This window comes from Sarcophilus harrisii, chromosome 6 (genome assembly GCF_902635505.1).
Source record: "Sarcophilus harrisii chromosome 6, mSarHar1.11, whole genome shotgun sequence".
Lineage (NCBI taxonomy): Eukaryota > Metazoa > Chordata > Mammalia > Dasyuromorphia > Dasyuridae > Sarcophilus > Sarcophilus harrisii.
The window spans coordinates 72356290-72376910 of record NC_045431.1 but is presented as its reverse complement, the minus strand read 5'-3'; the positions used below and the strand labels follow the sequence as shown (position 1 = coordinate 72376910).

At 38.5% G+C, this 20621-nt stretch overlaps 1 protein-coding gene across 2 annotated transcripts in view; it reads right to left on the bottom strand.

The window, feature by feature from the left end:
- Positions 1 to 9615, bottom strand: part of ARHGAP10 (Rho GTPase activating protein 10) — a 346248-nt gene extending 336633 nt beyond the window's left edge. The window contains exon 1 of one of the 2 annotated variants that reach the window (XM_031944152.1): positions 8942 to 9615. In XM_031944152.1, coding sequence (XP_031800012.1) covers positions 8942 to 9095 — 154 coding nt within the window. In that variant the 5' untranslated portion in view covers positions 9096 to 9615. The remainder of the gene's footprint in view (positions 1 to 8941) is intronic. The other variant, XM_031944151.1, reaches the window with a different exon arrangement.
- Positions 9616 to 20621: the final 11006 nt, after the last annotated feature.

Below are 20621 nucleotides of genomic sequence, written 5' to 3'. Positions count from 1 at the left end.
TTTTCCAAAAAAAACAGAGGGGGAGAGAGAGAATGGAATTCACTATAGGCCAATGACTGACTTGTAGTTCCTCGAACAACTCAAACCTATTATTAAAGGGATAGCTAGTAAATACTTTGAAAAGGAAATGATAATTATCAAAAGCCTGAATGGCTTCAGTCACAATCTTAGGTCCTTATGTGACAGTTACTAGAGTAGCAGATCAGGAGAATGCTATTTAACTTGGATTATAAGTCAAAGATTTCAAAAAAATTCTCATGCTCTTTATGACAAAAAAAAATGAAAGAAAAAAAAGGAAAGATGGGTTATTACAGTTAGACATATTTAAGAAAAAGAAAAAAATCTGACACAAGCTGTCCAAAAAGTGAAATAGACTACCCTCATGGAAATAGTTTCTTTAGAAACTTTAGAGCTCTTAATTCTTACTTAATGTCAAAGCAAAAATATATTTCAAAAGACTTCTTCACAAAGATTTCTATAATCACCCAAGGTCTTTATTTTTTAAAACAATTAAAATTTAAAGTCAAACAATGAGCAAATTAAGTGCCTACTATGTGCCAAAGGCTATGCTAAATGCTGAGGATCTAAAGACCAAAACAAAACAAAAAAAAGTCTCACACCAAAAATCTAAATTTGCCAAAATGAGATGGAAAAGCCATCCAAAGAAAAAGTCAAACAATTTTACAACCAAAAATGAGGTTCTAAGATCATGAATCAAATTTTTCTTCTTTAAACAGGGCAGAAAGCATTATCTTTCAAGAACATTTAAGTTACCAGAAAACTTACAGCTTATATTTTTTGTAATATCATAGATTTGTACAAGATAATCAGGATCTGTAACAGAATTCAACAGAAAGAATGCTGTCTGGATATTATGAAAAAAAAAGAATACAAAGAAAGATATAGGAAAACAATGAAGCCCAGAAGTGATGGAACTTGGGGATTGATTTTGTCTGCTATCATCTAAATACACCAAGACCAGAATCTTGCAGGAGTCCTTTTTTAAAAAAAGAACAAATCAACAATCGACACCTACTATGTGCATCTACTAAGTGCTGGGGAAATAAAGAAAAAAAGAGAAAAAAGGGGAAAAAAACCCCTGCTCTTAAGGAACTTATAATGCAGAAGACATTGTGTTAAAAACTGTATAAATATGTATACATATATTGTATTTAATACATACTTTAACATATTTTACATGTATTCGACTACCTTCCATCTAGGGGAGGGGGTGGGGGGAAGGAGGGAAAAAGTGGGAACAGAAGGTTTTGCAAGGGTCAATGTTGAAAAATTACCCATGCATATGTTTTGTAAATAAAGAGCTATAATAATAATAATAAAAACTATGTACAAATGATATATGAAAGGGAAAATTGGAGATAAACTCTGGGTGTACAATGGGCCTCTACACATAGGTGCCAAAAGTAGTTTGGTGCCTAAGTACACAAAGACAGGGACTTGTACGGGGCAGCTGCTAAAGCAAAGCTTCTTAAACTGTAGACCAAAACCCTATATGTGATAGTCTAAGTTCTTTATCAAAGAACCCCATGACCTAGACCAAACCTACTTCTCCAACTTTATTGCCTACCATCCTCCCTCCCTTATCCTCCCCCAGGTGCACACAACCTAAACTTTCCCTTTTAGATTCCATCTGCCACGGGAACATCCTTTGTTCATCTTCATATATACTATCTTCCTGTCAGCTGAAATCAGCACTTCCATGAACCCTTCCTCAATCACTCCAGTTCCTCTCTAAATTCCTAAGACATTTTATTTAACTATAACCATTTATGGTTTCGAACTGGAGTTTAAATTGTTAACCTATGTCTTGTCTCCTCAGCTAGACTGCAACCTCAAGGGCTGGGACTCTGCCTCAACATCCTAGTTTCCCTAGTCCAGGACTGTATATTGCAGGCAACAGGTATTCAATAAATGTGCTGACTGATTGACTTTTATCTAGCTAACTGGGTTTCATAGCCAATCAGGTCAGCTGTGAAGCTACAGGAGCTTCAAATTTCCTCAGACACATATGACAAACTATTTCCCCCAGCACACATTCAAAGTTAATTAGGTACTGGCTATCTGTTAAAATATATATATATTTCAGTAAAAAGCCACCAAAGCTGGAAGTAACAAGGCTAATAGGAGTCAAAGTAATTGAGTTTCCAGGTTTTTTTAATTATACTTTGAAGTTTTTCTATTATTTAAGTCTATTGATTTTGAACTTGCCTAAGAACATATGTGTGTGTGTGTGTGTGTGTGTGTGTGTGTGTATGATTATCCTTTCTCTAATATCACAAAACTATGTTATACATATCACAATAGGGACGGATAGTGGCCTATAACATTGACATGGGGAACTTCTAAGTGAGGGGAGTCCCTTCACCATTCAAATCATCTCCACTGCAACTGAGTCTTCAGAGAGATCCTTAGAACACCAGAGTTTAAACAACTCAGTTACGAGCCAGAATGAGTTCAGAGGGGAATTTGAAACCCAGGGCTTTCTGGTTTTGCAGCACCTACAATACATCACACTACCTCTATTCCAAAGGATGCTATGTTTCTACCTTTTCCCCTCTCTTTCTCTGCCTCCTAATAAGATTGTAAAATTCATTTAGCACAAGGACCATCTAATCTAAACTTCTCATCTAGAGGCCCTAGCAAAGAGCACTTTGGACACAGCAGGTGGTACCCAATACTAACAGGCAAGCATTAGGGAGAATGAGGGAAGACTTCTAATTAAATAATAGATTTAGAACTTCAAGTTTAGCTCATTTAAACCCCTCATTCTAGAGATGAGCAAAATGAAGCCCCCCCAAAAAAAGTTAAAAAGATTAAATAATTTGCTCAGTGTCTCAGAAGAGGTGGTAGAGTCATGATTTGAACTCATTTTACAAATAACTATATTCTTTCCCCTAAAGCTCACAGCCTTTTTGAATAAAAAATGACCAAATCAAAAGTGAACGAATAATCCCCAAATTAACATTTTGGAGTACTTCACATCAAAGTAACAGATACTGATAATTAAATATATATATATATATATATATATATATATATATATATATATATATATACCATTTTCTTAGAGGCAATGCCAAATATCAAAGATTATAAGGATATGCAATATCCTTGTGCTACTAATGTTAGTTGACCTAATTTAGTAACTAATGTTAATTCATTTATTCTGCCTCCTCAGCTACTTATTCTCACAACTTCCACAAATTCTACAAAGAATCAGCTGGCTTGTTGACCTTTAGACTTAATTCACTTCAAATGGCCCCTGTTCTCTCCCATGCAACAAGTGATTTCAAAATTCTCTGCACTTCTATCACCCCTGTAAGGCCAACAAGATCTGCTGCAAAATCTGCTGGCAAGAAAAGTTGCAAAGTGGGAAGAGGGATACATGGAGAATGAGAGGCTGGAACTCAAATCTTGACTGCCAGTTGTTGCCTTAGGAGACAGTTGGCAAATTTATAACCCACCCCTTCAGGCCTCAGTTTCCTACTCTGTAAAAAGAAGATTGAACTACATGACATACATGGCCTCCTCTCTTACACTTAAGTGCTCTTTTCATTTGCTTGGGGATCAGAGGTAAACATTGTGGGTATGGATACCAATTTACACAAGGGTGAACCCAAGTGAGTCCAGTCTAATGGTCCCCAAAGGCTTCTGTGCTTTGGATGTGTTTCTGTCTCAATTACAGGGTAGTTTTAGGAAGAGTGAGAGCTACTTAAAGGTTTTTAGGACCCTGAACACCAACCCTTGAAAGTCATAGTTCTTATCTTAAGGAATGTGGATGCCAGAAGCATGAGCTGTGAGCTGATGATTTCAACCCAAATCTCATCCTGCTGGGGAATCCCCGACAGCTGTCCAGCCGGAGCAGCCTGGGCTGCTGAAGTCATAAAGAGGCGTGCATCCTGTTGGCAGGACTGCTAATGTGCCCTCTCAAATACCTGCCTCTCACTGGCCAAACTGGCTTTGCCATGTACCTTCCTCACACCTCCTCAGGAGCTCACCTCCCAAAACTCGGGGGCTTCCACGGCACCCAAGGGACTTCCCAACTGAGGCTCTCGGTTTCCCTCAACACCTTCTCCAGACCAAGTTCATTTTCTACTACATCTTAGAACTTTACCACTCTCTGTACACCTTTCCCCTTTCATCTCAACCCAGTCTGGTAAGAAAAATAATGAATTTGAGGTGATAGTGAGGGTGTAAGTCCCAGCACAAGTTTAATTCAGGTAATAACAAATGTTCAATCATAGGGAAGCTTACATTCCAAGAAGAAAAACTGTACTTAATAGATAATAGGGAGCCACAGAAAATTTCTGAGGAGAGTGACATGCTTAGATCAAAGGAAGATTTTCCTGACAAAAACTGTGAAACATGGCTGGAAGGAGAAAAAAAGTAAAGGGAAGACTTGGAAAAAACACTTTCTGAAATAACATAGATGAGTGGTAAGAAAGAATTACAATGGGAATAAAAAGATGGAATCAAGAAATTACTTGGCACAGTGAATGGCACTGGCTATATAAATGTTAGTTATTATTAATCAAGGCTCAGAGATAGAAAAGCACAGAACATGTTAAGAGACTAGAGAGTTTCCAATTCGGATTTCTCTCTTGAGATTTGTGGTTCACAGTGGCTGACCCCATTTGGGGTTTTCTTGGCAGAGGCAATGGAGTGGTTAGCTATTTCCCTCCCCAGGTCATTTTACAGATGAGGAAACTGAGGCAAACAGAATTAAGTGATTTTTCTAGGGTCACACAGCTAGTAGTGGGTCTTCCTGATTCCAAATGCAGTGCCCTATCTGCTGTGCCTCTCTGAGATCCAATCCTGCATTTCTAGATATTCTACTAGCACCTCAAGTTCAACACATTCAAATCCACATTCACTGTTCTTTCTCCAAAATATAATCTGCTTCCTTGTTATTTCTTATGAATGCATACTATCATTTCCCCAACTCCAAATGTTAAGGGATCCTCCATTTTAACATACAATCAGCATTATCTTTCTCATCGCTGACTTTTCACTGCAATTAATATCAATATTTGGTCAGACACCCCCAAACTTCTGTCCCTCACGGCTGGTCTACTTATCATCACAACCTATCCAACTGGTCCCCTGGCCTCTCCCCACTCTGACCTATCCTACCCAGAGCTACCATATCAGATATTTTCTTCATTCATAGCTTTCTCTGATGCCATCACTCCCTTGCTTTTGAACAATTCACCTTTCACACATTCCCCATTATTTCTGCAGTTCAAATTCTTTAGTCTGACAATCATGGCTTTTTATAATCTGGTGCCAACCATCCTTTCCACATTTAGCATCTTATTCCTCCCTTCACAAACCCTACCTCCAGATTACTCCCCCTCTTCTTTTGATATGTTCTGTGCTTTTCTGTTCCTGAGCCTTGATTAACAACAACTACCAACATTTATATAACCCTTACTGTGTACGAGACACTATAAATATTACTTCATTTGATCCTGGAAGGTAAGTGCAATTATTTTTCTCATTTTACAGATGAGGCAACTGAGGCAAATAGAATTTAAATGACTTAAATGACATATTTAAAGTTAGTAAAGATCCGAGGCTGAATTTGAACTTGGATCTTCTTGAATCCAAGCTTAGTCATTTTTCCACTTCACCCTCTGGCTGCTTTGTTCCAAATATTCTTTGTTTCTGGAATGTCTTCCCCATCCCCATCTTACTTATCCTTTCAAATACAGTTCTATAAAGTCTTGTCCAATAATGTACTTATTGTTATTATTATTATTCAGCATCCTTGCTTCCCTATTTTTCTCCAGCAATGCCATTTTCCCCCAGTTCCAAATTCTCTACATAGGAGTCATTCTCTGTTCTTCACTCTCCCTCAACCTTCACCCCACAGCCAGTTTCTAAGTCTCATGGGATCCACCTTCTCACATCTGTTGCATCATGCCTTCCTTACTCATACCACAACCGCCCTAGCCCTGACCCTTATCATCTCTCACCTAGATTATTCCAATAGCCTCCATTGGTCCACCTATATCCATCCAATCTCTTCTAACCATCCTACTCACAACTGAAAGTTTGATATTCCTAAATTATAGGCTTGACCCAGTCACTCCTCTGCTCAAAAAGCTTCAATAGTTCTCCTTTGTCTCTAGGATAAAAATGCAACTCCTTCTCTTGGGCATTTAAAGCCCATAGCAATCTGGCTCCTGTCCATCCTTCCAGGAATATTAAACTATAACTCTCCCTCATACACTCTAATCCAATCATACTGCTCTTCCTTGCCCTTTCCTTGCTTCCTTATTTTCTTTTCTTCAATTTCCCACATCCAGTCATTTGCACAGATTTATGCACTCCCTCCACATCTCTGCCTCTTGAAATCTGTCTTCAAGTTTTACTCAAGTGTCAACTCCTTCTGGAAGTTTTCACCAATTCCTCCAGTTATTAGCACTACCCAATAACTAAGTAGTTATTCTGTAAACAGTCTTCATTTAAGAGATTATAAAGAAGGGAAAGGGACCTGTATGTGCACGAATGTTTGTGGCAGCCCTTTTCGTAGTGGCTAAAAACTGGAAACTGAATGGATGTCCATCAGTTGGAGAATGGCTGAATAAATTGTGGTATATGAATATTATGGAATATTACTGTTCTGTAAGAAATGACCAACAGGATAATTTCAGAAAGGCCTGGAGAGACTTACACGAACTGATGCTGAGTGAAATGAGCAGGACCAGGAGATCATTATATACTTCAACAACAATACTATATGATGAACAGTTCTGATGGACCAGGCCATCCTCAGCAACGAGATCAACCAAATCATTTCTAATGGAGCAGTAAGGAACTGAACTAGCTATGCCCAGAAAAAGAACTCTGGGAGATGACTAAAAACCATTACATTGAATTCCCAATCCCTATATTTATGCACACCTGCATTTTTGATTTCCTTCACAAGCTAATTGTACAATATTTCAGAGTCTGATTCTTTTTGTACAGCAAAATAACGTTTTGGTCATGTATACTTATTGTGTATCTAATTTATATTTTAATATATTTAACATCTACTGGTCATCCTGCCATCTAGGAGAGGGGGGGGGGTAAGAGGTGAAAAATTGGAACAAGAGGTTTGGCAATTGTTAATGCTGTAAAGTTACCCATGTATATATCCTGTAAATAAAAGGCTATTAAATAAAAAATAAATAAATAAATCTAAATAGTCTTCATTTACTCATCAGTGAAGGGCAGTTGGATGGCCCAGTGGATAGAGTTCCAGGCTTGGAGCCAGGAATACCCGAGTTTACATCTGGCCTCGGAAGCTTACAATCTGTGTGATCCTGGGCAAATCACCTAACCCTGCTTGCCTCAGTGTTCCTCATCTACAAAATGAGTTGGAAAAGGAAATGGCAAACCACTCCAGTGGTTTGACAAGAAAAACCCAAGTGGAACCATGAAGAGTCAGACCGACAACAATAGTTAACTATGTGCAGATATTCCCTTAATAAAATGAAAACTTTTTTAGGACAAGGATTCACTTTTGTATTTATATTCTCAGCCTTCTGTGCCCTCCCATATTCTTGAAATACAACAAGTGCTTAATAAATGTTTCTTTGTTGTTTGAGTATAAATCAGAAGCTGGAAGGGACCAACCTCTGAAATCTTCTAGTACCTCTCTTGTGCATTTATTTATTTTATTCTATTTTGTTTTATAGTTATTTGGCTTGTTAGGCCAGTTATTTGAGTATCAGTTTTCAATCTGATCTACACCCAGCACTAGCTGCTGAGCCTTCTGGAAGACTGGGTCCCCCAAAACATGTGATGTCCTCTGAGCCCAGATCATTTTCCTGAGCTTAAAGAGAAGTCAATAAATTTTTCTTGAATAGAACTGAATTGCCATAGAAGACTATAAAAATCCTCTTGGACAATCACTTCCATCTCTTTGTGCCTCAACTTCTTCATCTGTCAAACGAGGAGTTTGGGCTATTTTAAGGTCCCTTCCACTTTTAAAACTGATCCCATTGCTACCCTATCACCATTTAGGCTTAACATTGAAGAGCAATAAAACTAAGGGGGAAGAGAGGAGGGAGCAAGTCTTAAACGGAGGAGTCCATACTTGAAATCCACTGGGTATGCTATGCTTATTTCTAGAACCATTTTCTAGTGGAATAAGCAAAGAAAGAAAAAGGAAAGAGGGAGAAGAAAATAAAGAGACACCGGTATTGACCCAATACAGAACTAACTACTGGTAGGAGAAGAAAGGGATCAGAGATAGAAGGCATTCAGAGAATCCTCCTTTTCAGAAGTTTATTTACATCGCGACAAAATGCGCTGTCTGTATTCCACAAGGCGGTGGAGAGTCACGTTGCTCCCTCTTATTTCTGCCTCCATTCAAAAAGGAGAAGACATGAAACTTAGATCTGAAACTTGGGCAGTCTAAAGCGCCGAGGCCCCAAGGAAGGCAAGCTGATGCTGGCTTCGAATGGGGGCCACACATTCATTCCAAGCTATGTGGGTGGAGGAGCTAAAGGGGAAGGTTTCCTGGCTTCTACCGAAAGAAAAAAAAACCCCAGAGTGAACAGAAAGAAGGCACTCCTTTGGCTGCCGGAAGACAAAAACGCAAAGCGCTATTTCACTCCAGCGTACATCAACGCGGCGCTTCCCTTCTCCCCATACCGGGGCCCCGTCTCGGCTCGGCTGGCCGGATCCGATGCCCCCCGATCGGCCGCAGCGGGTTCCCCACGAGCCGCGGTGCGTCCGTGTCCGCCAGCCCCTGCCCCGCACAGGGTCCCCCAGCTTCCACCTCCGAGCGCTAAGCTGAGGCAAAGCCGGGGAGCCCCGGGCCGGGCTCTGAGCAGAGAGCGCTAAGAAGTCCGACCCCGAGACCGACAAAGCCCGGGTCCTCTCCACGCCTCCCTCCCTTCCACAGGCGTTCCCCGGAGCTTACTTTTGGTGGCAGCAATGAGGTTTTTCCCGTCCTTGAGCAACTCTTTGATGAACTTGTTGGTTTTCTCGAGCTCCGCTTCATGGGCACGAATCCTCTCCCGGAACCACGGGCTGTCCAGGTAGCAGTCGCTGAACTCCAAGGGTTGCAGCCCCATGGCTCTAAAGGCTTGCCCCGGCTTGGCACGGCTCTCTCCGGGAAGGCTCGCTAAGGCGCCCGGAGGTCAGCGCCAGCGGACCGTCTAGCCCCGCTCCCCTCGTGGGGCTTAGGCAAAGCGGGACTGGCAGCCTCCGAGGCCTCGGCCAGGTGTGGGCAGCTGAGCAGGAGAAAAAGGACCATAGGCAGAGTAGAGCCCCGTCCGCCCGGCTCGGCGCACCTGGCTCCGGATGAGCCGGCGAGCGCGCTGCTAGCACTGCCCTGCGCGCCCAGCCAGGGCATCTACCGCGGAAGACTCCGTCACAGAATCAAGAAAGAAAAACGGGGGAAAAGGAGGGAGGGAGGGAAACGCACAGCCCAGATCCCGTCAGCCTCCGCCAAAACATCCAACCCTCTTAGCCCCACCTCGCCCCCTCAGACACCTCCTCTTTCCAAGGGAGCTCCGCCTCCCTTCTACAGATCTGGGCGCTCCTGGCGTCCTTCTCCCCGGGGCTCAGCGCACTCTCTCTCTCCGCCTTCCCCCAGCAGCCCAAGTCTTGTCCCTTTGGAGCCCGCTGTCTGCTCCTCCCCTTCCTTCCGATCTTTCCTCTTCATTCCTTTCCTTGTACAAGCTGAGCCCCCTCCGCCCTACTCCTCCCCTCCTGGCGAGGTACCCGCCCTCCTCCCCCCAGTCCCGTCTTCCCAGGCTGTTCCCTTTATGGTGCCTCACCCAGACTGTTCCCCGATAAAGGGAATTGGGAAAGAAGAAATCTGAGTCTGATAGCAGTAAGCGATCCTTGGCCAATGCTTTGCAGAGCTTGGAAGCAGTCTAAGAAGCGAAAGGAACATACTGCTGGATTCATCCTGGGGCTGAACGGGGTCTCCTTTGCCCTTTTTAAATTATACTGTTATTACTAGTCCCTTTTTAAATCATTTGTGAAATTTCATTTCTTCCTCTATTTTATGTTCTGCCAGCTCTCGGAGGGCACGGACTTCTAGCTACTGTTTTGATTTGTTTTTTTATGACTTAGGGCCCTAAAATTTGGAATTGAAAGGAACCTAAGAGATCACAATACGCTGAGGAGGGGGAAACTAAGTAAGTTTCCTACAAGTTAAATACGCGCTATCTAAATGTGAGAAACTGACCTGCCCTGAAGTTCCCTGAACTATTCTGCCTCCACTTTGCCGGCCTGAGCACAGCGAGTTGAATGAATGTACCCCCTTCTTATCCCACTTCTCAGAAGTTCCTTCCTTCGAGACTCATTTCAGAAGCCGATTCCCCCATCCCAGGGAACCCTTTCTCCATCTCCCCAATTGTAACTGCTCTCACCATCCTGAAATTTTCTTGCATTTACTTTTTCTATTAGATCTCGATAGAATGTAATCTTGAAATCAGGGTATCATTTTAGTCCTTGTATCCTCGGTCCCTGCACATGGATCTGTGGTGTCACTTATGTGGGTCTCCCTACTAAGGACACAGAAAGATGAATCCCTCAACTCCCCCACGAAAAAAAACAGCTGAGAGTTTGGAGGCTTTTGCTCTGAATCTCTTGACATTGATCGGACTCATGGAACACATAGGCCTCGTATTAGCTATTCATCACACTCTGATCCATCGATCATTTAATAATCATTTCTTAAGCACCTACTATGAATCAGACACTTCTCTGGGTACTAGGAACCACATCCTCTACTGCAGTGAAATTCACTGACAACGTGGTTCAGCCTATGTCTACTGTCATGTAACTTTCCACTGCATTTTGAATGTTATAACTTTCATTCTTCAAGAACTGCAGTGTGTACTGACTTAAAACCAAAAAGAAGTATTTCTGTAAAAATACCAGAAGAATTTTTTTTCTGGACCTATGAGTTCATCAGAATGGAGAACTTCCTAGAGTGAGCAATATTCTGTAATTTGTAGTTTTATAGATTTGCCTGTCACAAAAGAAGGCAGTTTTGTGACAGCTAGTATGCTGGTCTGCCACGATATCTGAACTAATTTTCTAACTTTGTTATTGAGCTCCTTAAGGGTAGGGCATTTAATTCACAATTAATAGCAGACATTTAATAAATACTTATTGAACAATGATCCAAGACAATTCCAAAGGACTCATGACAGAAAATGCTATCCAAATCTAGAGAAAAAGGTATAGAGTCTGAATGCAGAGGAAAGCACCTTTTTTATGTGTGGCTTTTCCCATTGGTTCTATTTCTTCTTTTCACAATGTGACTAATATATTTATATGATTGCATGTGTATCACCTATAGCAGATTGCTTGTTGTCCTGGAGAAGGGAAATGGAAAGGAGGGAGAAAAAAAAAATTGAAACTCAAAAATTTATAAAAAATGAATGTTAAAAATTATTTGTATATCTAATTGGGAAAAATAAAATACTATTTACAAAAAAAAAGATATTAGACAAATGTTTAAAAAAGAAAATAAAAATAAATGCTTATTGACTGAATGACTGTCTCACTCCAGTGTTGGACTTCTATACCCACCTTTCATGGCTTTTATGTCTTAGTGAAATGAGTTTCTATTGAGATTAAAAAGAATAGCACAAGACAGATTAAACTAGTTTCCTTTTTGTATAGGATTATTGGAAAGTAGATAAGGAAAACACTGAAGGTAGATTCTAACCTGCACAAGAAAAATAGCTTTAGCAAAACACTTAATAAAATATCTCCTTCTATTTGAGAAAAAATAAATATGAACTAGATAAATATACATTTAGGTGCTTTGGAACTGACTGAATGGCCAGACACCAAAGGTAAGTAGTGATAATTTAATTTCAACTTTTCAGGAGGTCTCCAGTGGAGTTCACCAGGGTTTTGTGCTTCACTCTTTTCAACATTTTTAAAATCAGTGACAATGGATAAAGGCATAGATAATACATAACTATGGAAATGAACTAACATACATGATCTTTACAGGCTAGAACATGAAACTAAATTTAATAAAATGAAATTTAATAAAGATTGATATAAAGTCTTACAGGGCTTCAAAAATCAAGGTCATGATTATAAGATTAAAGAAATAGGGATGTGGCTCAACAACAGTCTATCTGAGAGAAAAAAAAAACCCAAAGATTTTAGTTGACTAAAACCACAACAGTGTGAAATGGCAACTAGATGGTTCCATAATGCACAAAGCACTGGGTCTGGAGTCAGGAAGACCTGAGTTCAAATCCAGTCTCAGATACTAACTGTAATCCAGGACAAGTCACTTAAACTTTTTTTTTTTTTTGCCTCAGTTTCCTCACCTATAAAATAAGGATAATAATAGAACCTACTTTTCAGTGTTTTTAGTAGGATCAAATGAGATAATTGTAAAGTGATTAGTACAGTGTTCATCACATAGGAAATGCTAAATAAATGTTAGCTGCTTTGATAGCCAAAAACAAAAGTGATCTTCTGTTGCATGAAGAAAGACAATAAGGAAAGGAAAGGAGAAGAAAAGAGAAGAGAGGAAAGGAAAGGGGAAAGGGGAGGGGGGAGGAAGGAAGAAGGGAAAGAAAGAGACATAATAGACAAGATTAGAGAAGAGATGTTCAATCCTGTCCAATTTTTCATGACTCCATGTAAATTTTTCTTAGCAAAGACACTGGACTGGTTTGCCATTTCTATTTCCAGCTCATTTGACAAATGAGGAAACTAAGGTAAATAGGATTAATTGATTTACCCAGGGTTACACAGCTAAAAATAAGTATGTGATGGCAATGTGAACTCAGGTTTTCTTGCTTTAGACTTGGTGCACTATCTACTTTGACACCTTGAAGTCTATTTTTCCAATACTTTTTTAAAAACAATCTGAACGATCATCCCCCAATCAATGAAGTTTCACTTTGTTTCTAGTTTTTGCTACCCCCATAAAAATACTACTATTAATATTTTGTTATATTTGGTAGTTTTTAATGTGTCTTGAGATATATACTCAATAGCCAGATTATTTAGTCCAAGAGGATAAAGCAGTTTCATTGTGGGTTATTTGTATAACAATAACTATCTCTTTTTCTTTTTTTTTTTTTTTTTTTTTTTTTTTGGCAAGGCAGTTGGGATTAAGTGACTTGCCCAGGGTTACACAGCTAGGAAATATGTCTGAGGCTGGATTTGAACTTGGGTCCTCCAGGGACTATGCTCCATCCATTAGCAGTCTAGCTACCCTGTTAGGAAGTATCCTCACTTGAAAAAAGATAAGACAAAAGACATATGTAAAACTTTATAATGATCTATTTGGCCCAATGCCCATTTTTCAGAACAGACTTGTAATTCCTTAGCTTAGGTCTTATGGTTACTATACTAAAAGAAGAAGCAGGACCCATAAGACAAATTATAAAGTAGTCAATATAGAAGTGAAACAATAGGGACATTTTAATCTCCCATACCCAAACAAATATAATCTCTTTCATATTATGGCATCTTTGGGAAAGGGTTTCCATGTTGTTTCCCCAGATAGAATATAAGCTTCTTGCTATCAGGAACTATTTCCTTTCTGTCTTTTGTAACTCCAATGCCCAACAAAATGTCTGGCTCATAATTGATTCTTTCCCCCACACATACACTATTTATATTGTCTCTCACAAGTGTAATATAGGGGAGACATCATGGCATGTGACTGTGGGGTTAGCTTTGAACTGAAAAAGATCTGCATTCAAGTCCTGCTCCTCATGCACACAGGCTATGGAACCTTTGGGTAAGTAGGCAGCATAGTGGAGAGAGTACCAGGTCTGGAGTCAGGAAGACTCGTGTTCCTGAGTTCAAATTTGGCTTCAGACACTAACTAAATGACACTGGGTAAGTCATTTATCCCTATTTGCTTAGTTTCCTCATCTGTAAAATAAATTGGAAAAGGAAATGGCAAGCCTTTCCGGTATCTTCACCAAGAAAACACCAAATGGGGTCAAAAAGAATCAACCCAATTAGCTAAGCCCCAACTCCTCAATATCCTAGAAAACTACCTAAGACTACAAAGTGCAGAGAAGATACCAGCATACATTAATAGAGAGTGTTTCCTCACTTAGGAGTTCCCCATATCAATGAAATAACAAGTTTATTTCTTATCACTATTTAGATTCCAAATATATACATAAAGATACACCCATTAGATTTTTTTTTTACCTATTTTTATATCTATATCTCCATCACTTGACACAATACTTAGCAAATATGTGCTTAATAAATGCTTTTCCATCTGGTCGTCCATCCCTCCATTCATTCACTACTCCTTCTCACTAGTTACATGAGAATCTGCTAAAGCCTTTCTGGTGTGGGCCTTCATTTTATCTTGCTTTATAGGATCATCGAGATACTATTAGCACATGTGGTTTCAGGAACACTGGATGTCTTTTAAGTTCCCGTGTTTAATGTCATAGAGATGTTGATATTTTTAGCCCTCTCTTTCATACCCACCCCCTACCCTCTTTACCTACTAAACCTTCCTCAGAGAAGACATCCATAGCAAGGAATTCTCCTGGTCTCACGATGCAATCACCTTATATCCAAGTACATAGTCTCTTAGGAAACAAAATTCTGGGAATTTCTCCCAACAAGCAATGGTCTCCAAATACAAGAATCTTGGGAAATGAAATCTTAAAGATTGCTCCCTTCATGCTGCCTACTAGAAAACATTTGCATGAATGAAGAGTGAGAATAAGTTTCAATCTATGCCAGTGAAGGCAACACTCACATTCATGAAATTACAGATACATAAGTTTATTTATAAAGTTAAATGCAGAAATATGATACTCTCTTGACTCATATCTAATAATGATTTGAATGGAAAAAAAAATAGGCTGGCTTGATTAGGGGCAAAAATAGGACCAAATACAACTTATGAACCAATCTTTACAGTAATAAAAGAGGATTTAACTTCTTGGAGAAATATTCATTATTCATGTTTGAGCAATGTCAATATAATGAAAATTACATTAGTGTTTAATTTGCAAATTTACTGCTATGCTAATGAAACTGCCAAAGGCTACTTTATAGGTCATGGCAAAATAATTTAAAAATTAATTCAGAGGAACAAAAACTCTAGAATCTGTAGAGCAATACTGGAGGAGAGGGAAAGAAAAAATAAATGCTATGGAGCAGTGTCTAATTTCAAGGAATCTCTGGACCTGTGATATAAGGGAGCCCCAAGTGAAGAAAATCCCCCAATTAATTCAGATGAAGATCTTCTCTGCAATTTATGACATTATAGACTTTTATTAGATCATTGAAAAGTTAAATCACTTGCCCAGCATCATAAGGTCAATACATTTGAGATAGGAATTGAACCTAGGCCTTCCTGGCTCTGAGAGTAGCTCTTTGTTTACTCTATCTGTGCCACCAGATTTCAAACTATATTTAAATTTTTTAAAAATGAGAATTATTTGTTACTAGTTCTAAAAAAAAATAAGAAATTATTTTTCTTATACATAGTGGATAAACAAGTGGATAAAAGTTACCAAAGTAACTTTTAAAATAGTTAAGTGAAGGATAAATCTCAAAATATAAACTATCATGAAAAGGACTCTAGGGAAAACCAAAGTAAAACTTCTAGGGAAACTACCCAGAAAACTGGAAATTTTTATAGAAAAAACAAATTAAGTTCAGGTCAACAACTTATATTTTCTACCAAAATAAGGTCCAAGGGAATACATGATTTGATACACACTTCTTCATTTGTTAACTCTCAACAAAACTAGCAAAGATCTATTCTGTGTATTAGTGCCCCTCAAAACCAGTACCATATGACCAATACCACACTGCCACCAATGTGCTTCCCTTTGCCAAAGATTAGTTTAAACATAATAAGAATCTTGCATCCACACAAGAGCATTACTCTCCTATAGGGCTGAGCCTGCCCCCTGACACATGAAATATTAACGCTCCTGAGCATTTCAAAATTCAGTATGTTCACAAAATGATACTACCTATGAGGCTGAAACACAAATACTGGACAGACATGGCTGAGACACGTGGAAGGGGGCACACAAGGAGAGAACGAATGACCAGGGTCACATGGCTCAGGACCCTCCCACAACCAGGGCCACCTCTGCCTCCAGAGTTCAGGGTTGTTATTTGAATATATTATCAGCTTGCTCTCTACAGCTTTCCAATGGACATATTATCACTTATGGGCAAGTTAACTTTCTTATCTATATATATCATCACCTTGCTCTCTACAACTTTCCAATGGACATATTGTCACTTATGGCAAATTAACTTTCTTATCTGTATATATCATCACCTTGCTCTCTACAACTTTCCAATGTATGTATTGTCAATTATGGGCAAGTTAACGTTCTTATCTGTATATATCATCACCTTGCTCTCTACAGCTTTCCAGTGGACATATTGTCACTTATGGGCAAGTTAACGTTCTTATCTGTATATATCATCACCTTGCTCTCTACAGCTTTCCAATGTATGTATTGTCACTTATAGGCAAGTTAACTTTCTTATCTGTATATATCATCACCTTGCTCCCTACAGCTTTCCAATGGACGTATTGTCATTTATGGGCAAGTTAACTTTCTGCACGGTTGCTATACCAAAAGCATATATGGTCCCTGAACTGCTCTCTAGTACCATCTACTGGACACCAGCTCTTCAAGGTAAGGCAATAGGCACTGGGGGAATCATAGAAAGACTTCATAGAGAAAGTGGCATTTAAGCTGACTATTGAAGCCAAGCAGATTTTCCAATAGCTGGAAGTGAGGGGAAAAGTGTATTTCAGGCATGGGAGAATCAGTACAAAAGCACAAAAATGGGCTGTGTTGGAGAAGCACAAATAAGTCATAATGGCTAAATTATAGAGTGCTTAGAGGCAAGTAATGTGTGAAAAAAAAAAAAACAGAAAAAAGCTGGATTGTGGAGGGTTTTAAATGCCAAGGATGCCCATCAATTGGGAAATGGCTGAATAAATTGTGGTATATGAATATTATGGAATATTATTGTTCTGTAAGAGATGACCAGCAGGAGGATTTCAGAAAGGCCTGGAGAGATTTACATGAACTGATGCTGAGTGAAATGAGCAAGACCAAAAGACCACTATTTACTTCAACAACAATACCATATGATGATTAATTCTGATGGACATGGCCATCTTCAACAATGAGATGAAACAAATCAGTTCCAATAGAGCAGTAATGAACTGAACCATCTACACCCAGGGAAAGAACCCTGGGAGATGACAATGAACCACTATATAGAATTCCCAATTCCTCTATTTTTGTCTGCCTGCATTTTGCATTTCCTTCACAAGCTAATTGTACACTATTTCAAAGTCCAACTCTTTTTATACAGCAAAATAACTGTTTGGATATATATATATATATTTAACTTATACTTTAACATATTTAACATGTATTGGTCAACCTGCCATCTGGGGGAAGGAATGAGGAGAAGGAGGGAAAAAGTTGGAACAAAAGGATTTGCAATTGTGAATGCTGTAAAATTACCTATGCATATATTTGTAAATAAAAAGCTATTTAAAAAAAAGAAAAGAAATTTATCATTGGTCCTACAAGTAATAAGAAGCTAAATCAACAAAAATGTAGCTGCCTACCCCATTCCAGGGACTATGTCAAGAGAGAAAGGGCATTTTCCTTACCCAATTTAGGAAACGGCCTCATCAAACCTGAATTATTGGCAGGCAGAGCATATCTCCATATGATCTAATGACTGAGCCCATGGCACATGAGATATCACTGTTCATGAGCATTTCAAAACAGAACTCCTGAACTTTCTTCCCCTAATTCACATATCTCAGGCCCTTATTACTTTTTCTAAAAATAAGTTTTTTGATTTGATTTCACTGCTACACATTGAGTAACTGGATAACATGGTCGGACCTGTACGTTAAGCAAATCACTTTGGTAGCAGAGGGGTATAGATTATAGTAGGGAGAGACTTCAAGCAGGGATAGCAGTTAGGAAGTCTATAGCGTAGTGCCTCGAATGTAGGCAGCTACATTTTTGTTGATTTGACTTGATAGACTCAGCTATCCTATGTTTCTTATGAGTTACTACATGATGATGAATAGCCTTTTTAACAGGCTGCTAAATCAGAACCGAGTATGCATACAAAAGGCTCAGATGAATGAAAGAACTCTCTCTCTTCTGATTGTTGTTGCCGTTCATCTTTCCAAGAAAACCAGTAACAATCAAAGGGTGAAGTCTCAACTTGCTCTGAATTGGATTTAAATGAGGCAGAGCTGCCCAAAATTGAAGGAGGGAATTATCAATCATCTGTCTTATCTTCCTACCTGGTTATCATATGGGTATGAATGTATGGTGTTATTACTGTTTCTGGCTCTGTGTTCTTTCCTGACGGCAGGTGAATGAATATTGAAAATGGAACAAAAAATAAGTTATGATATTGTGGAATTCCAAAGGTCAGAAAATACACTAACGGTCCAGGTCAAGTAGATTCCATAACAGAGTCTTCCAGAAGCCTTAGCAGCTAAGTCTTGTGAGGACATAGCCCTGAGTAGTGACCAATAATTAAGATATCAGCGCTGCAAGCAAAAAGTCCTTCCACTTTAAATTTCAGGACTTTAGGAACCAAATAGAGACCAAAAAAAAAAAAAAAAAAAAAAGTAAAGTTTAAATACAGAATTAATGCATTTCAGCGTTTGATTGTACCTGATAGTTACAAAAATCCATCTGATTTCTGTTCTTATCTGAACAGGAAACCTCCCTTACAAGATGTTTGATTGACAAGCATCTAGATTTTGTTTATTGACCCTCCACTGAGAGTCTGGCATTTCCTTCCAAAGCAACACATTTTGCTTTTCTATGTTCTTTTTTTTTTTTTTGGGGTGGGGGGGAAGAGATGACTTCCAAATTTGGGAGGAGATTTTTGTACTTTAATTCATGCTATATCATCCCAGTAAATTTCTCTTTGTAAAAATGAATCGATGTTACCTAGTTATTGATTATAGGATACTTGACCCACATGTGCAAAAATGTTTGTGGAAGCCCTCTCTGTAGTGGCAAGAAACTAGAAACTGAATGAGTGTCCATCAATTGGAGAATGGCTGAATAACTTATAATATGTGTATGAATATTATGGAATATTATTGTTCTATAAGAAATAATCAGCAGGATGATTTCAGAGAGGCCTGGAGAGACTTACACGAACTGATGCTGAGTGAAGTGAATAGAACCAGGAGAATATTGTATACAACAATAAGATTGTGCAATGATCAGTTTTGATGGACGGGGCTCTTTTTAAACAGTGAGGTGATTCAGGCCATTTCCAATAGACTTGTGATGGAGAGAGACATCTGCACCCAGAGAAAGAACTGTGGGGACTGAGTGTAGATCACAACATAATATTTTCTTTTGTTTTTGTCGTTGTTTGCTTACATTTTGTTTTCTTTCTCATTTTTTCCTTTTTTTTATTTGTTTTTTCTTGTACAGATGAGAATTGTGGAAATATATATAGGAGAACTGTACATATTTAACATATGTTGGATTACCTGCCATCTAGAAGAGGGGATGAAGGAAGGAAAGAAAAAAACAATTTGGAACACAGCATTTTTCAAGGGTGAATGTTGAAAATTATCTATGCAGATGCTTTGAAAGTAAAAAAGTCATATAAAAAAATACATTAATCATAAAAAATATAAACATATGGTTTTCTAAGCCAATATGTGGGCCACAGGGATTCTTACAAATGATTTAGTGGTCCTCATTTCTATTTGTTTGATACTATTGAAGTAGGCTATTCTTTGAAAATATCCAATAAAGAAGATATTTCGTTTAATATGTGGAAATGAGTTAAAGTTGATAACTGTTTAACTATCTCTAGTAAATTGATGTGGATTTTCTTTTTTAAGAATTAGTGAACTTTAATTGCCTACCATCCATAAAAACATTCAAATATAAGAATAAGAATTTTTAAAAAATAAAAATATTAAACTTTACCAAAATAGCCCAAAAGGCAGAGATGGAAAATGAAGAGAACATTGTTACTTAGTTCTTTTATGACCCTAACCTTACTGATAAGACAATTTAAGTTCCTCGAGAATCCATTTCTTTTTTTTTTAATCAAACATGCATTTATTACATATGTTTTATATTGTAGTCATTCTGATGCTTTGGAGATCTACTTTCTTTTTTTTTTTTAATTAAAGCTTTTTATTTTCAAACCATATGCATGGATAATTTTTTAACATTAACCCTGACAAAACCTTGTGTTCCAATTTTCCTTCCCCTTTCTGCAACCCCTCCCCTAGATGGCAAGTAATCTAAGACATATTAAACATGACAAATATATGTTAAATCCAATATTTGCATACATATTTATACAATTATCTTGCTGCACAAGAAAAATCAGATCAAAAAGGAAAAAAAATGAGAAAGAAAACAAAAAGCAAGCAAACAAAAAAGGTGAATACACCATGTTGTGATCCACACTCAGTTCCCACAGTCCTCTCTCAGAGTGTAGATGGCTCTTTTCATCATAAGACTATTGGGACTGGCCTGAATCATCTCACTGTTGAAGAGGGCCACATCCATCAGAATTGATTGTATAATGAGATGAACCAAATCAAT